The 17,716-nt window shown below is 41.9% G+C and overlaps 5 protein-coding genes across 6 annotated transcripts in view; 4 read left to right on the forward strand and 1 right to left on the reverse strand.

Annotated features, from left to right (window-relative positions):
- Window positions 1-7,346, reverse strand: part of LOC129777346 (pre-rRNA-processing protein TSR1 homolog) — a 37,838-nt gene extending 30,492 nt beyond the window's left edge. Inside the window, exons 1-4 of one of the 2 annotated variants that reach the window (XM_055783575.1) lie at window positions 7,125-7,346; window positions 6,803-7,073; window positions 4,878-6,745; window positions 4,601-4,805 (exon numbers count right to left, since the gene is read on the reverse strand). In XM_055783575.1, the coding sequence (XP_055639550.1) occupies window positions 4,609-4,805; window positions 4,878-6,745; window positions 6,803-7,073; window positions 7,125-7,230 (2,442 nt within the window). In that variant the 5' untranslated portion in view covers window positions 7,231-7,346 and the 3' untranslated portion in view covers window positions 4,601-4,608. Of the gene's footprint in view, window positions 1-4,600; window positions 4,806-4,877; window positions 6,746-6,802; window positions 7,074-7,124 lie in introns of those variants that run through there. The other variant, XM_055783579.1, reaches the window with a different exon arrangement.
- LOC129777364 (60S ribosomal protein L9) overlaps window positions 1-17,716 on the forward strand; it is a 432,239-nt gene that overhangs the window by 294,746 nt on the left and 119,777 nt on the right. The gene's annotated exons all lie outside the window — the stretch shown is intronic.
- On the forward strand, window positions 3,285-4,611 carry LOC129777360 (probable serine hydrolase). The gene is made up of 2 exons (XM_055783599.1): window positions 3,285-3,508; window positions 3,568-4,611. Exons 1-2 carry the CDS (start codon window positions 3,440-3,442, stop codon window positions 4,486-4,488), a joined length of 990 nt encoding a protein of 329 aa, XP_055639574.1. The 5' UTR covers window positions 3,285-3,439; the 3' UTR covers window positions 4,489-4,611.
- Window positions 11,169-12,668, forward strand: LOC129777353 (stomatin-like protein 2, mitochondrial). The gene is made up of 3 exons (XM_055783593.1): window positions 11,169-11,366; window positions 11,422-11,526; window positions 11,578-12,668. The coding sequence occupies exons 1-3, from the start codon at window positions 11,286-11,288 to the stop codon at window positions 12,496-12,498; spliced, it is 1,107 nt and encodes a 368-aa protein (XP_055639568.1). The 5' UTR covers window positions 11,169-11,285; the 3' UTR covers window positions 12,499-12,668.
- LOC129773070 (uncharacterized) lies at window positions 15,182-15,685 on the forward strand. The gene has a single exon (XM_055776620.1). The coding sequence runs from the start codon at window positions 15,182-15,184 to the stop codon at window positions 15,683-15,685; it is 504 nt and encodes a 167-aa protein (XP_055632595.1).

A 17,716-nucleotide genomic window follows, 5' to 3' on the forward strand; every position in this document is an offset into this window, starting at 1 on the left:
GGTAATACGACGTGCCATTGAATGTAATTTACTGTAAAATATGTCACAAGCTGGATGGGAAGAAATTTTCCAACTGTGAAAGCTGTGGCGAGTGGCAAATGCAATCGCTAAACAGAAAGGTTTAGCCGAACAAGATGGGGATATCGAGTAATAACAAAACAATAAACTCTTTAGATTTGAGATAATTTTGTGATCCTGTAAAGGACCCTTTTTAGCCTGCATGTGAATCCAACGAGCGAACAAATCGTAATGAATGTATTTTTTTTGCCATCGCTCCCTTTTAACGCTCATTCGTTCGTCTCGTTGGACTCGCCCCTCTGGCTGAGTCTGCCGATTTGTCTCTATCCTGTGAGTGTGTACCGCTAGAGTATAAAACACGCGGACCCCAACAAAATATCTTATTTTCTTTCAAACCGTATACCCGTGTGGTTGTACGGCATCGGCATCGTGGACGTAACAAAGGAGGACAAGTTAAGGGGAAGGCAAAGTCTCACTCGAACCGTGCAGGTCTCCAGTTCCCTGTTGGTCGCATTCACTGATTGCTCCGCAAGGGTAACTAGGCCGAACGGATTGGTGCCGGAGCACCAGTATACCTAACAGCGATTATAGAGTTTCGGAGTGCTCGAGTTAGCTTGCAAAGCTGCCCACGACAATCAGAAAACCCGCATCAAGAACAGAGCAGCTTGAGTGAGTGGCAAAGTGTTTCTCCGGCACGTCGCATTAAATGTAATTTACTGAACAACATGTCACAAGCTGGATGGGAAGAAATTTTCCAACTGTGAAAGCTGTGGCGAGTGGCAAACGCAATAGCTAAACAGGAAGGTTTAACCGAACAAGATGGGAATATCGAGTGATAACAAAAACACAACACCAAAGGTTCTTTTCAGAACCATCAACATATTCATAAAGAGTAAAAAGTAAACTAATCCATTTTTCAGGTAGATAGGTAGGTATTCACGTAGGAGAAGAAAATAAAACAATATATTTAAAATATATATTTAACAAAAGCTGTCCCCTTTGTTTAGTCCTACGTCACTCCGGTTATGTCCCCGACATTACCCACCCGTCTTTTTTTTCATTCGAAATGAATGTAATGAATAAACAAACAAAATCCCTTCCATCTTCTGGTTGTCAGAAAAACATGGCTTTCCTCTAGTCGCAGCATCATGGGGAAACTTGGTACGCTCAGACTGCAAACTATTATCAGTTTTTGCTCGATCGGTCAAAATAAATTTATCCCATAAACCTGGCTGTTTGCAGCGTTAGTGTAATCTGATAAAAGTAGAGTGTAGGTTAAGAAACTATTGATTGTTTGCTACTAATAATTAATTTTTTTCATTGTGTTAATAATTCTGGTCTTACTGAACATCTACCAAAGGAGAAACAGTTATTGCGGACACCGATATAAACTGCTTTCAATCTACGTTATATCAAAAATAAATAGATAAATAGGTTAATAATTATTAGGTAATAGAAGGCTAGCTCGAAGATGGATTGTCCACTCTGTTTTAGTACAGAATTCTTAGTATTTCTACCAAAACTCGTCATTATAATATCAGATTATTTTCAGACTCAATTATCATTCAAGATTTTCAACCATTTGCAAATAACATGTTTCTCCGTTACATGGAATAAATGTTTGATACAGAAAATATGATAGAATAAAGACAGCCCTAAATCGGACAATTCCATTTCGAATGGAACCGGAATGGAACGAACTTATCAACACATTCGGCGATCCATTTTTATTTGTATAGATAAAAGAAGATATAGGAGTGCACCTGAAAATGCACCTACAAATCCATTTCCAGTTTCGAACAAAGATCAATTTCCTTAGCGCACGTCACTATTGTAGAACATAGAATTAAATTTTTCGAATTCTCCCATTTTCCTTCAGAGTTTTCCAAAAAATTTGTCATTTGTCAAAATTGTCATGTTTGGTTGAAATATGTGTAATATTTTTATGGGATTTCACTCCAGAGGAGGGATTGGTGTCATACCATCATAAAAACATTTCTCGTACCCAAAAACCCTTAAATCCCAAAATTGGCTCCATTTGCATGATTAGTTATGTAGTTATTATGTAGTTTTGTAGAAATATGTATTTCATTTACATTATCCCCCTTCTTTAGAGAGGAGGAGGAGTGTCGAATCTCCATAGAAACATTTATTGCTTCCTAAAATCTACATATATCAATTTTGGTTCAATTTGCTTGATTAGTTGTCGAGTTATGCAACCCTCCTCCCTTCTTCATTAGAGAGGGGGAGAAGTGTCATACCACCATAGACACATCTTGTGCCCCCTAAGACCTCCATATATCAAATTTGATTCCATTTGCTTGATTAGTTGTTGAGTTATGCAGAAATTTGTGTTTCATTTGTATGACAGCCACACCCTTTAGAGAGGGAGGGAGAGTGACAAACTGTCCTAGAAACATTTATTGCCCCCTAAAACCTCCATATGCCAAATTTGGTTTCGTTTGCTTGATTTATCCTCGAGCTATGCAAAAACTTGTGTTTCATTTGTATGGCCGTGTTTCAAATTTGGGCCGAAAATCGATCTTCTGGGACCTGAGTGGCAAAAAAATCAAAACTTTTAGTGTTTTGATGCACCCCTAAATTATGCCCGATTGAGGCTGAATTTTGCACAAGTTAATTTTTTTTTGGACCAATGAACAAGATAAACCTGATCGGTTCTTTAAATTCATACATTCGTTGCCACTCAGGCTAAGACCCAGAAGTTCGATTTTCGACCAATTTTTTTTTCGAGATGACACCAGATCTCGAAGTTTTATACATTCTTAAGCCATTTGGCATAAAATAATTTTTTTTCGATTTTCCTAATTTCATGTACCCTTGGAAAATTTTCGAGGATCACAAAAAAAAAACTTTGAGCACTTTAAGGCACCTCTAAATCAGGTCCAATTGAGCTGAAATTTTGCACAGGTCATTTTTTTTGGGCCAATAATAAAATGTACATGGTCGGTTTTTGAACTTTGACATGACCATTTTCGCGGCCAGCCTAAGTTACATGTATCGCTCTCTGTTTCAAAAATGTACGACAGTTTCTGGAATTACAATTTTCAAATTGTACGAGATATTTATGCCTTCCTTGACTGTACCGAAAAGACATCTCTGGATTATCGTTGGCATCAACCAAATATTGAAGCAAAATAATACATACACAACCCGTCGAATCGTATGGAGGCAGCTTTAAAATATTTGTTTGAACAAAAATAGGATGAATTTTAAAATTCATTTCCCTTTCTTATGCATGAACTTGTTCATGATGAGTAAAGTGGTGAATTGATAACAGAATTCGCTTATAGATAGACATTGTCATGCTCAAAATTACGAACAGTTCGCAGTAATTCCTGTTCAAGATCGAAAAAAAAAACAAATTCAGTCTTTTTCTGTGGCCCGGATTGAATGTCATAACATGAGCGATGTTGAAAACATTCCACCCTCACTAATCAATTTGGTAAATCAACACGATCGCGATCATGGAGTAAGTAATAATCGATGAACTCCTGCAGAATATAATTTGCACGATGTTTCCATTTCAAGGTTCAAGAGGTGCGCATACAGCTCCCGTTCGGTGAAATCGCTGGTAAATGGTGGGGCCCTCAGAACATCAGGCCTATCTTGTGTCTTCATGGGTGGCAGGATAATGCAGGTTCATTCGATACGTTAATCCCGCTACTTCCGAAACACATAAGCTTTTTGGCGTTAGACTTCCCGGGACACGGTTATTCTTCACGTATACCGGATGGGCTCACCTATCAGGGTATTAATTCCATCAGTCTCCTGCTTGCCATAATGGCCGAGTATGGTTGGAAGAAAGTCTCCTTCCTCAGTCACTCGATGGGAGCCGTTTTCCAGTTCGTCTTCGCCGCACTCTTCCCCAATAAAGTGGACCTCATGATTTCGTTGGATTCCTTGAAGCCCCAAGTACTACCACCGGAATTCATTACATCCCGACTAAGCGATGTGATCCCGCAGCACATTGTAGCCGATCTTCGTAATCAACAAAAATCCGAACCACCTTCGTACACCTACGCTGAAATGGTGGAACGGCTGCACGAGGCTACGTTCCATTCCATTAGCCGAGAGTGTTGTCCCTATCTACTTCATAGGAACATGAAGAAAAGCATGAAATATCCCGAAAAATATTATTTCACACGCGACAGTCGCTTGAAATATCACGTGGGGCTGGCCTTTTCGCAGGACGTTTGTCTGAGCATGGCGAAACAATTAACGATGCCTTTTCTGTTTATCAAAGCTACACAATCGCCCTACTTTGAGGACAAAAGATATTATGATCAGGTAGTGGATGTACTGAAGGCTGAGAATCCCTTCTTTGTGCTGCGTGCGGTTAAGGGAAAGCACCATGTGCATCTGACTGAACCGGAACGAGTTGCTCCGGTGGTTACGGATTTTTTATTGAAATATTGGATTAAAGATGAGGATATTGTGAGCAAATTGTGAGAATGAAATTTAACAAAAAATGGAAAATTTCTTTCACTTTCTATCTATACTAAACATTGAACGATATTCTAATAAATTGCATATATTGAAAATAAAAATAAACGTTTCATACCTGGTACCCTACTCCTGCATTGCTTCTTCCTCTTTGAGGCTAACGACAGATCCAGTACTACTGCTTGGTCCAGCACCTGAAGGGCAGGAGACAACGCAATCTTCATAGGTCCATTTGGGAAAAACACGTTTGTAAAGATACAATAACACTGTATCGTGCGACTTCAGTTGACTGTCAAACACACACTTCATGTGGCCATGGGTTCCTAACGGACAAAAATTGAAAAAAAAAACATGTTAGTTCTCCACTTACAATACAACAATTGCTATGTAATTACCCAGCGATTCCTTGATGTGACCCACGCGTCCAAGCTTAGTTCTTAGCTTGCAAGGTTTGAAGTATTCGATATCATCCGGATTGAAGAACATGTATCGGATAACGGCCAATTTCCGATGGATCTTGAATGGATGTCCACTCAGCACAGCACGCTTCAAAACCACCCGGTCCGGTGTGCAATTGATTACACTTCCCGAGGCAACCATTGCCAGCGATGTGTCCGGATTTTCACGGAAACAAACGACGGGCGACGGAGGGAATTGAATTGGCGCGAAGAACGTTGCCACCACGGTCATACCAGGTCGGAAGAAACGTTCATATTTATGTTTGTCCCCGTTGGTGTGTTGACTGAATATAGGGTTCACAATGAACCGACGATATCCACATTGAATAATTAGTCGTTCCTTGGATTTGATAGGGATTGTAGAATTTGGCGTCCGTTTCAGACAGACGTTCATAACAGACTTTTGGTGTTCATGGGGCAGTATTCCATACAGCACAATGTAGTCATTACCACCAGTGGAGATATAGGTATTCCACAAGTCTTGGGGAACATTTTGGATGTGGATTTCAATATACCAACCCGGCATAGCGTCACCAGCGTCAAGTGCTTGCGACTCTTTGATGATCCTCCTTTTTGTACGATCAAAATTTTTAAATTGAAATACCTTAGCATAATCCAATGGAAGATTTTCCTTCACATCCCAAGGCGAGGTTCGGAATGATTCTAGACCGCGATATTTACAGAATCGTTCCTTCGCTGGAATCTTTGCCGGTGTATCAACCTCATCTGGATAAATTTCATCATCCTTTGCAGCTTGGAGCTTAGCCAACGTACGTTTTTCCTCATCCAGGTCCATTTGATTGTCATATTTATCCGCTGGAATTGGTCCTTCCGAAATATTTATTTCCTCATATTCTTCGACGTCGTCGTCGTTTTCCTCGGTCTCCGCTAGCTTACTCTCCGTGTCAGATTCGCACGACATGTAATCCTCTTCTTCATCCTCATCCTCATCCTCATCATCGTCTTCGTCATCATCTTCATCGCCTTCAGAAACTTCCTCGATATCTGGAATCCAAGCTGCTTGGTATTCACTCATGCCCTTCGGCACTCTCTTGACCAGTTTTTTCTTATTCTCATTTTTAGATGCCTCAATTTCTTCCTCCGTTGGCCATGTCTGTTCAGCATCCATCACGTCTGGGATATTTTCCCTTTGTAAACTGGTTTGCTGAAGAGGATTAGCTTTGGCCAACAATCTTATTTCCTCCGAAGACATCTCATCGCTTTTTCGCATCTTGTACGGATCTTCCGGTGCGTATATCGCCGACATCTGGAAATCCCCTAATCCAGGAATATGAACTAACTGATTGACAGATAGTGGAACTCCTCTTAAAAATCCCGTCACCTTCAACGTTCCAACGTTAGCTTCACTCATATCGGCTGCATAGTTCAACTTCTCTCCGAACAAATGCGGTCGATTCGATTTGTTATGCAAAATGTTCCTTTTTTGTCCACCAACTCGGCGAAGCAGGTTCAGTCCGTCAGTAGTCGTATCCAGCGTCATAATTTTCTCATCGGGAAGAACCGTGGAAATAAGTTTTTGAACACTGGCTTTCACCTGGGTGCGCTTCTTCGGAGCAATGGATTCTAAATCCATCAAGCACACCATAGGAGTGGGAAGCCCTTGGCACATGGCCATATTTAGTATTTTAGCTCCCATTTTATCAATTACATCTTCTTCCGCCTCGGTTGCAGATATTAGCAAAATTGTAGAATCACAAACCTTTAGGGAATCTAGAATATCAATTTCATGGCCATGACCAGTCTCAGGACATAAGAATGAGAATCGCTGACGGAAACGAGGTACGCTATTAAAAGAAAACAAATTATTATCTCGTATAAACCACAACTAAAATAAAACTCACTTTACGTAGCGAATGTGCTTGGACGCGTTTTTCACCGTAATCTCTTCGTCGCATCCCTCAATGATAGCCAGTGCCGAATTTGGATCCACATTGTTGTGCAGGGGCAGAACGCATGTCAGGAAAGGCGCAGTTGTTGCACCTCCTATCGATCTTTTCAAAGCCATCGCTTCCTGGCGCTTATTTTTCCGGATTTGATTAGCCTGCCTGCGGCGGTCATCTCGTCCAAGCTCCCGACTTTTTTTCCTTGAGACAGACTTAATATTAGTTTTCCCTAAAAGAAAAACTGTTATTCTTCTGCGCATTAGTGAGGCACAACTCAAACCTTTCGCAACTCGATCCAGTGCCCTCTTTGAGGCATGTTTTCCATGTTTGTGGGCCTTATTGGTCTGTTTCAAGGCACCTGGTTTGTGGATTGTTTCAATAGCCATCCTTCAGTAATATATTTCACCGGTATCAATATGATTTAACTATTAAAAATCGAACTTCTGCTGAATCAAGAACGTGCACATGTTTTGAATGATATCTACCCGAAAATGTGAAGGTTAATCTGTCATGTTTACATTTTAATCGAGCAGCCCAATGAAAATAGATTGAACGTTGTAAAAATTCTTTGAAGAAGTACTAGAATAAAGTTTTGAACAGGGGCTAGACATCATTTGAATATAGGCTACCCAAAATCAAAATCCATATGGCGTCATTTGTTTACCAACATATCATTTGCGAGGATTGAAATCGTTGAAATCACGGAGATAGCGCTGCTTTATTTCTAACTGCATGAGCGATTTTCATATTTCGGTTTCACATGGAGGTGTTCACATTTAACATGGAGTTTAAAGTTAGCCACTATTCGACTATATAACCGGACCAAGTTGTAAACAACAGTAATTGACAGAACCAAAATGTCAGTGAACCGCAATATTTGGTACACTGGAAATATGAGGGAATGGAATGAACAAGACTGAAATATTTATATCAATTAGAACAAGCGTGTCAAACAAATCTCCAGGTACGGATGGATTACCAAAGCAGTTTTACCTTCGCATCTTTGATGTGCCATGAAGAGATATGAAGAGATAAATCTGGTTCTTAAAGAAGTGTTCGCAAAAATTTCAATATATGTAAATATAATAAATTGACATTATTCATAAAAAACAAAATGAAGTCTTAATTGTTCTTACGGTTTGTAGGTGTGGTGTGTAGTTTTGAGCTTTTGTATAGAAAAATAACTCGACCGTACCACATACATTTGACCTAAAAACTGCCATTTCCTAATCAAGCGTTGATCTTCTCATAACAATATCATAAATGTTCAAGAGTTCTCATTCAAACTGATAAACGATGACGAGCATATCGCTTAAGAACCATTTAGCTTTAATTTAATCCACATGAGTGCAGTGGAATCAAAATTATTCACTTATTATGAAGTGTAGTGAACTATAATTATTTTGTCATGAAATTGATAGCATTGTTGTTATGATGCGATTTATTGTAAATATGCAACGTTTTGTGACCGAGTGGTTAGCGTCACACCTAACATGCCGGGGGTTCGAGTTCGATTCCCGTTCTGGTTGGGGGTATTTTCCGTCAAAGAAATTTCCTCCGACTTGCCATTCAGAATGCATTCAAAGCGTCTTATTTGACTATAAATCTTAACTAAGTACTAGTAAAAATGACGCAAGTAATACTACGTTGAAACGGCCAAGTTTCTCCAGGAACGTTAGTGCCATTTAAAAAGAAAAAGAAGAAGGCATCGTTTTGTTCGAAAACTTGTTACTATTTGGAAAATAATTCCTACCTATACTTACCTGATAGAAACTTCCGTACATATTACCGAAAAAAAACCGTTACTCACCAGATTCGAAATAGACCGGAATAATGTTTTAGAGCAAGGTCCAGATGATACTGATCAGAAACAATAGTTTTGCAAATAGTGGATGATTTTCTGCAAATTCCACCCACACTAATTTTTTATTAATTGTCATACATTGCATGGACACCATTTGCGACATATCACCTTGTTTCGACAACGACCGTTTTTGCTTGGGTAACTTACTTACTTACTTACTTACCAGTCACTATCAGAGTCAGAAAAGAGTCGATTTTCAGATTAAAATTCGGATCGTGTTCACTCCTGTGGCGCCCATACAGCGAGGATTTTCTGTATCCAATATTATTAAGGTTTCAAACGGTTTTTTTTGCAAGGTCTGTATTTAATAAAAAAAATCTTATATTTCTAGTGCCGGATATGCTACCCTATACGACTTATACAATACGATATGAAGATTGCCAACACTACTATTTCTTTCTCCCATACCTATATATTTTTCAATTTTCTGTCATTTCTATGATTCCAAAAGTACATAATTTATCTAATAAATATCGAGGTGTAGACTGACAAAACTGCGCTATTTCGGGTAATACTTATGACAGACATATAGCTGTACTAGCGTTGTACTTCGAAAATTGTATGTCTGTCACCATGTACAGCGCTAGAACCATGCAAGCAACTCGGTACAATCGCTGTACCTGTACCGACCTATTTTACCGCTGTACATGGCTACAGTTGTAATGTGCGCAGCGCCATAGACGGTTAGTGGTGGGTATAATGAACAAAACGAATCAAAACATTTGGTATACATTCTTTTCATTGACTTTCTCTTGAGTTAATAACTCAGATTGGAAACATATTTGTTGTGTCCGATAGTTTAGACGCTAAATAAAAACCTTTTTCATTGAAATATTGGTGAAAATACAATGCAATAAATTCAAACTTCTGATTGTCAGTTTGACATGCGGTACAATGTACAACCAAAGTATGTGTGTCATGCTATCGTGGTACCTGTACAACGCTGTACACGTACAGCGCTAGTACAGTTGTATGTCTGTCCATGGTATAACCTACCGTTGCTAACTGAGAACTGGCATACTTGATTTGTGCCATTTGACGACTTTAAACAATGTCGATTTCTTTTGCTTGAATGACATTTATCAACTTCTTAAAATGAATTCGCCCCGATGCAATATCATTTGCGCGATTTCTATGCCAAATAAGACGCCTTGAATGTACTCTGGAGTACAGTCTCCTACTGGAGACACTAGAAGCACCGATATATAAATTTCTATATACCCGATCACCAATCAGCGATCGTTGTACATGCGAAAGAGAGAGAGATAGCATATCCCTAAAAATCCATGACTGTACTCTTGGTAACAGTCATGGTTCATTAAATCAGTAATGCGACACTTCTGTTTGTCGCCATAAATGCCAGGCATTGAACTGAAGGTTCGATGCCGCGTAGAAATATCCTTCTCAGCATGTTCCCACTGGTGTGGTCTGCTAGAAGTGCATTATTAAAAGAATGAGGAGAATGACATGTGAGATGCACATGTCACAGCAAGCTCTAGAATAGGCGTGATCACAGTGCAAGCCGGAAGAACGGGAATCGAACCCGAACCCCCGACATGAAGTGGGACGTTAACCAGTCGGTCACGGAAGCACAGAAATCTCAACTAAGTACTACCAATAAAAATTTCGCAAGTAATTGTTATTGGTAGTACTTAGTTGAGAAGGCAGAAGTTCCACTGAGAACGTTAATGCCATCCAAAAAGATGTACCAACAATTATGACAAGTTCAAAAAAATCGACAGAATTTTGTTTGTCTGCCATATATGTAGTCTTGAAACGCATTTTCTTTCAGTGATCCGATTAGTTAAATTATATTCGTTCTGCCAACTCTTCCCCATTCATCCACAAAACGTCAAATTTTGCTCGACTTCCATTTCACCAAGATGCTGAACTATAGGTGTTTCGTTCTTGACACTTTCAGGACATGACGTGAGACGAGTAGCGAGACGTAACTTTCGAAATTATTTACTTTTTGTTTGGGTGTGTGGTTATGATTTCAATGTCAACTCGCTAAGGAAAATAATTGAAGGAAAAAATAAGCAAATATATATTCGTGGAATATAGTGCACAACATCCTTTTGCTCTAGCCAATTACTTGTAACGGCTCTTTCCGGATCTCCTTCCCTGTATATGCACAGCATTCTCCTCCTCCCTGAGCGAAATCAGTGGAGCCACAATCAGCGTTATTTTTTGTCACCATCGCCGTAAGCTGATAGCACTCTTTTCCCCGCCGATGGGAGCCAAACAGAAGTACATTTTGCTTGGAAAGATAGGCGAAAAGATATACTAAAACATCCTTCTGCACAGCTATGATTCGACAATAAAGCGCGAGCAGCTATTTTGCCAACGAATGCATTTGTCACCAAAAGATACAACTTGTTTTGTAAACAAATTTGTTTTTTCACGAGCAATGGCCGAACAGCAATTTTGACATTGCGGTACACCTATAGTACAACGCCTTGCATTTCACACGCGTATCTTTTAGCAGTGATCTGCAGTGACAAGCTAGAGGCGGCAGCGGTTTACACAATATTTTCAGATTTTACAGGATCATTTGAATGAAATAAAATTGTAACTATGATCCGTGCAACGACTCGATTAGCTCGCGCACCATTGAGGGGGATTGCCGGGGTTACGGCTGCCGGTGATATTTCATCAGTGAGTAAAAAACAATCAGTAATAAAGGTTTTAACTTTCGTTTCATTTGTTCCAGGGTTTATTGAACCGAAAGTTTGACAATGTGTTACTGCAAGCAACTCATGTGCGGTATAAGTCCACTCCTATCAATACAGTCATTATGTTTGTACCACAACAAGAGGTAGGAGAAATTAATTGAGGAAACTTTTATAACATTTACATCCCTTTATAGGCGTGGATCGTCGAGCGAATGGGAAAGTTCCATCGAATACTGGAACCCGGTTTGAACGTTCTGCTTCCCATTGTAGATCGAGTTAAATACGTACAAAGCCTTAAGGAAATTGCCATAGATGTTCCGAAGCAGTCCGCTATTACCTCAGACAACGTCACACTTAGCATCGATGGTGTTTTATATCTGCGAATCCTCAACCCTTATCATGCCTCCTATGGCGTCGAGGATCCAGAATTTGCCATTACTCAATTGGCTCAGACAACCATGAGATCTGAACTGGGCAAGATTTCGTTAGATAAAGTTTTCCGAGAGCGAGAGTCCCTCAACATTAGCATAGTTGATTCCATCAACAAGGCGTCCGAGGCGTGGGGTATCTCGTGTCTTCGATATGAAATACGTGACATAAAATTACCGAGTCGTGTTCACGAGGCTATGCAAATGCAAGTTGAAGCGGAGCGACGAAAACGGGCAGCTATTCTGGAATCCGAAGGTGTTCGCACTGCTGAAATTAACGTTGCCGAAGGAAAGAGACAGTCTCGAATTTTGGCCTCCGAGGCCCAAAAGCAAGAAGAAATAAATCGAGCCAATGGTGAAGCTGCTGCGGTTTTAGCAGTGGCTGATGCTCGTGCCAAGGGACTAAAGATGGTGGCGGAATCCCTGCTTTCGAAACACGGTCGTGATGCTGCTTCCTTGACCGTGGCTGAGAAATATGTACATGCATTTGAGAATCTAGCGAAGAAAAATAACACATTGATCGTTCCATCAAACGCTTCCGATGTGTCCTCAATGGTAGCCCAAGCTTTGCAGATATATGGCAATCTCTCGATAAATAATAAAGAGGTACATCGCAAAAAGCCTATAGAGGATATATCGCAAGAAACACTCGACCGAAGGCAAGTCAACAAGGACGAAACTTTTTGAGCAATATTATTAAGTGTATGTAAGAATGGATCGTCAAACGATAATTTCAAACTGAAAAAATACATTCTGAGCAAGATCGATCCATGCGTGATCTAGTTCTCTCATGTTGAACAAAGAAACATTTATTTTGTTTAATTTTAAAACTGGATGATTAAATAGATATTTCTGAACCCTCTCGCTTTATTCGTTATCCTCAATTAAATAAGATTAACAACAATTTGGCCAGTGTTGTATCACGAATTGTTCCATAAATGTTCCACATTTGAAGCGTGATGACAATAGAACGTTCAAAGAACATAACACTACTAATCCTGACATGCCCACTTTAATCCATGTAATATACGTTGTTGAAATTGGTTAAACGATTTATTGGACCCTATTCCACGAAACGAGACGAGCAGATGAGCGCTCGTCTCGTTTGTTTTCATATTCCAGAAGCCGAGCTCGACTAAAAACAGACGAGTAGCTCGTCTGGCTCGACGACCGTTTGGCCGCGCTCGTCGATGAATCAGTCGAATCGTCTAGTTTGTTTGATGTGTTTGTTCACCTTGTTGATTGAAAGCATCGGTATTCTTCTGCTCCGCCTTTATCTTCAAAAATGGTTTAACGGCTAAACTAGTATTGCATAAACAATGTATGTTTTCAACTGCAACCATCAAATTCAGTTCAGTAATTGCTAGATTTTACAGATTTTCAAATGGGCCTCTTCCAAACAACACAACCAAATGTAAACATTGAACTCATATCCAGGTATGCTAGATGACTGTTTTGAATATATGAACACGGCACGAAAAGGGTCTTCACATATTGAACGAAAATGTGTAATTCAAAACAACTACTTTATTGGAAATACGTATATATAGATTTAAAACTTTTCTTGATAAATAGTTGATTAGGTGAACAAAGATTGCCATCTTTGGTAACCAGAGGCCGCATTGTTTTCCATCAGGACAACGCCAGGCCGCCGTATAGTCCGGACCTTGCACCAAGTGACTACCACCTGTTTTTGTCCATGGCGAACGAGCTAGGTAGTCAGAAGTTAGCCACAAAAGAGGCCTGTGAAAATTGGCTATCCGAGTTTTTTGCCAATAAGGAAGCGAGCTTCTATAACAGGGATATTATGAAGTTGGCATCTCGTTGGGAACAAGTCATCGAACAAAACGGCGCATATTTGATTTAAAACAGATGATTGTAACTAATTTTATGAACAAAGGAAAATTAAAAAAAAATACCGCAGGACTTTTTTGACAGCCTAATATTTTGGCACTGATAAAAGAGTATCGATTGATCAATTTCAAAATTGTTTGTTGTTTTTCTCAAAACAAAAACATGTGTTCTCATCTGACATCACTGATCATACCGAGAAAAACTGACTGAAGTCTCTCCAGGCTACCAAATAAAACATTTCAATGAAACTCGTGTACTGGAATGGGATATTTTGCTCGTCTCGACAGTGACGAGACGAGACGAAACGAATTGCTGGTCTCGTTTTCTGGAATAGGGCCCATAGTACAGTTATGCGTAGAACGGCAGTGTATCGAATTTAGTATCACTGAGTATGGTACCAGAAAAAGTACTCCGAAGGGTGCAAACCCACATGAAACTTCAAGCAAATATAAGTCGTACATCGGTTGCAATACGCACACCTTCGTTGGGTACCAGTTGGATTCTCATTAATGAAATAATCGGGCCTATTCCAGAAAACGGAATGAGCAGACGAGTGCTCGTCTTGTTTGTTTTCATATTCCAGAAGCCGAGCTCGACTAAAAACAGACGAGTAGCTCGTCTGGCTCGACGACCGTTTAGCCGCGCTCGTCGAATCGTCTAGTTTGTTTGATGTGTTTGTTCACCTTGTTGATTGAAAGCATCGGTATTCTTCTGCTCCGCCTTTATCTTCAAGAATTGTTTAACGGCTAAACTAGTATTGCATAAGCAATGTATGTTTTCAACTGCAACCATCAAATTCAGTTCAGTAATTGCTAAATTTTACAGATTTTCAAATGGGCCTCTTCCAAACAACACAACCAAATGTAAACATTGAACTCATATCCAGGGATGCTAGATGACTGTTTTGAATATATTAACACGGCACGAAAAGGGTCTTCACATATTGAACGAAAATGAGTAATTCAAAGCAACTGCTTTATTGGAAATACATATATATATATAGCATCATCATCGTCGCATCACCGGTACGACAAAGCCACCAAAGTGGTGACCCCGACGTTCGTAGTTAAAAGAAGCAGTTTTCGAATTCTGCTATCGCGCTCGAATTAGTTATCAGTCGATAAAGTGATTCCGTCGCAGCATCATGACTGAGCCCGAGCCAGAACCTCCTGTGAAGTTAGAATCAATCAGTTCACCTCGTCTCCAACCGCCGAGTATGACTGATTCGAATATCGAGTCGTATTTCCTCTCGTTGGAATTCTGGTTCGCTGCTTCTGGTTTCGGCGCGCAGACTCAGTACGATACGCGCAAATATAATATTGTTATGGCGCAAGTCCCTCCGAACAAATTAACGGATCTGCGTTCGATAATCGACAATGTGCCGGCCACCGAAAAGTACCCGTACATTAAGAAGAAGCTCACGGAACATTTCGCCGACAGCCAGCAGCGACGTTTGCAGCGAGTTCTGTCGGACATGCCGCTCGGAGACATGAAACCCAGCTAGCTGTTCAACGAGATGAAGCGTGTTGCTGGAAATTCTCTCGGCGAGACGGTGCTGATGGATTTGTGGGCTACTAGACTGCCACCCCACGCTCAAGCTGCTGTGATCGCATCAAAGGGTGACGCCGCTGAGAAGACGACTATCGCGGATGCCATCGTCGATTCGATGGGTCTTCGTAACATCCACGCCATCGACATGAAGGCGCAGCAGACACCATCGTCATCAACACACGTGGCGGATAAACCAACGCAAGGCACCATCGAAGCCCTTCATCGTGAAATTGCACAGCTATCGAGCAAACTCGAAAAAATATTTTCTGCACGTGGTGCCGGCGGTTATCGAGGGCGATCGCGTTCACGCTCACGTGGTCGTGAAAAGTCAACATTCGTTTCCCGTGATAAAACGCCGTCGGATGAACAGTGCTGGTACCATCGTGTTTTTGGACATGACGCGCGGCAGTGTCGGAAACCGTGCTCATTCGGCCAGCCATCGTCGTCTGGCACAGCGAGCAAACAGTGACGCCAGATGTTGGACTCGTCGTTGGAAGTAGGCGAACTTTCTGACGACGCGAACAAAATTTTTCGCCTGAAAATCACGGACACGACCACCAGCATGCAGTTTCTGATCGACACCGGGGCCGATGTGTCGGTCATTCCAAGAGGTTCTAGTTCAAGCCGTATGAAGCCAACCACGATGAAGTTGTTCGCCGCCAACGGGACAGCAATCAAGGTCTACGGTGAAGCTCTTCTGAAGGTGAATCTTGGACTTCGTCGTGAGTTCTTGTGGACATTCCTGATCGCTGACGTCACGTCGACGTCACAGATTTCATTTGCAATTTCGATTTGTTGATCGATCTCAAACGCAACCGCCTGATCGACAACACCACAACTCTCGAATCGGCCGGAGTGCTTGCGCAAACGAGTGAGTACTCCATTAAAACATTCAGTTCAGTATCACCATACGCTGAAATGTTGGCCGACTACCAAAGCATCACACGACGCGCTCCATCAGGCACGGAAAGCCAATCATCGATAGTTCATCGCATCGAGACCACCGGACAGCCCGTCTACGCCAGGCCACGACGTCTGTCACCGGACAAGCTTGAAGCCGCCCGTGCCGAGTTCGAACATCTCATGAAACTCGGGATCTGCAGGCCGTCCAGCAGCAACTGGGCCAGTCCGCTGCATATGGTGAAGAAAGCTGATGGTTCTTGGCGCCCGTGCGGAGATTATCGTGCCCTGAACGCTCAGACCGTACCCGATCGTTACCCGCTTCCGTACCTTCAGGACTTCACGACGATTCTGCAAGGTAAAACTATTTTTACTAAAGTTGATCTGCAGAAGACATTCCATCAGGTCCCGATCCACCCAGACGACACACCGAAGACGTCAATCACGACGCAGTTTAGACTTTTCGAATTCTCCTACATGACATTCGGATTGCGGAACGCTGTCCAGACATTCCAACGGCTCATCCACAAGGTTGTTCAGGGGCTGGACTTTATTTTTCCCTATATCGACGATTTGTTCATCGCCTCATCGTCGCCCGAAGAACACAATAACCATTTGCGACAACTGTTTGAACGGCTCAAGCAACACAACCTGGCCATAAACGTGGCGAAGTGCGAATTCGGCCGGTCTTGAACCGGTTTTGAACGATGCAAGCAGCAACTCGCCCAAGTAGCATTGCTTGCTCATCCTGCCAAATCAGCCGAGCTTTCTCTCTGGGTTGATGCATCCGACATTGCAGCCGGAGCAGTCATTCACCAGATCGTCGACGACAAGGTGCAACCGCTGGGATTTTTCTCCAAGAAGTTCGACAAGGCGCAACTTCGATACAGCACGTACGATCGTGAGCTGACGGCGATTTACCTTGCGGTGCGACACTTCCGTTACATGCTGGAAGGACGGAGCTGCCACATCTACACCGTCCATAAGCCGATCATCTACGCTTTCCGTCAGAAGCTCGACAAAGCCACCAACCGCCAGGCTCGCCAATTGGAATTTATCAGGCAAATCACAACGGACATCCGCCACGTCGTCGGCAAGGAGAACATCGTGGCGGATCTTTTTTCACGCATCGGCGCAATCCAAGCCTACCCCTCGATTGACTTCAAGGCCCTCGCTGACGACCAGCAAACCGACGAGGAGATCCGGGATATGCTGGAAGGGCAATCGGAAACATCTTTGCTGCTTAAACTTTTTACCGTTCCAGGCAATTCAAAACAATTGTTTTGCGATTGCTCTGCCGATCGCATTCGACCGTTCGTTACGAAAGGCTTTCGTGACGCTGCTCTGCAAGCGACACACAACCTTTCCCATCCTGGCACACGTGCTACGGCTAGACTGATGACGCAGCGATTCGTCTGGCCCGGCATCCGGAAGGACAGCATCGCCTTCGCCAGGAGCTACTTGCAGTGTCAACGGTCAAAGGTGACGCGCCACACACAGTCACCCGTTACCCGCTACTCGACACCGGATTGTCGGTTCTCGCACATCAACATCGACATTGTTGGCCCGTTTCCACCAAATAATGGTCAACGGTACTGTC

This window comes from Toxorhynchites rutilus, chromosome 3, assembly GCF_029784135.1.
Source record: "Toxorhynchites rutilus septentrionalis strain SRP chromosome 3, ASM2978413v1, whole genome shotgun sequence".
Classification (NCBI taxonomy): Eukaryota; Metazoa; Arthropoda; class Insecta; order Diptera; family Culicidae; genus Toxorhynchites; species Toxorhynchites rutilus.

Bases quoted from the DNA above. Each gene is read 5' to 3' on its own strand.
- LOC129777353 (XM_055783593.1), top strand. From the start codon at position 11,286: ATGATCCGTGCAACGACTCGATTAGCTCGCGCACCATTGAGGGGGATT. The intron at 11,367-11,421 runs GTGAGTAAAAAA...CATTTGTTCCAG, and splicing joins CTGCCGGTGATATTTCATCA to GGTTTATTGAACCGAAAGTT. The intron at 11,527-11,577 runs GTAGGAGAAATT...ATCCCTTTATAG, and splicing joins TGTTTGTACCACAACAAGAG to GCGTGGATCGTCGAGCGAAT.
- LOC129773070 (XM_055776620.1), top strand. From the start codon at position 15,182: ATGAAGCGTGTTGCTGGAAATTCTCTCGGCGAGACGGTGCTGATGGAT.
- LOC129777360 (XM_055783599.1), top strand. From the start codon at position 3,440: ATGAGCGATGTTGAAAACATTCCACCCTCACTAATCAATTTGGTAAAT. The intron at 3,509-3,567 runs GTAAGTAATAAT...TTCCATTTCAAG, and splicing joins AACACGATCGCGATCATGGA to GTTCAAGAGGTGCGCATACA.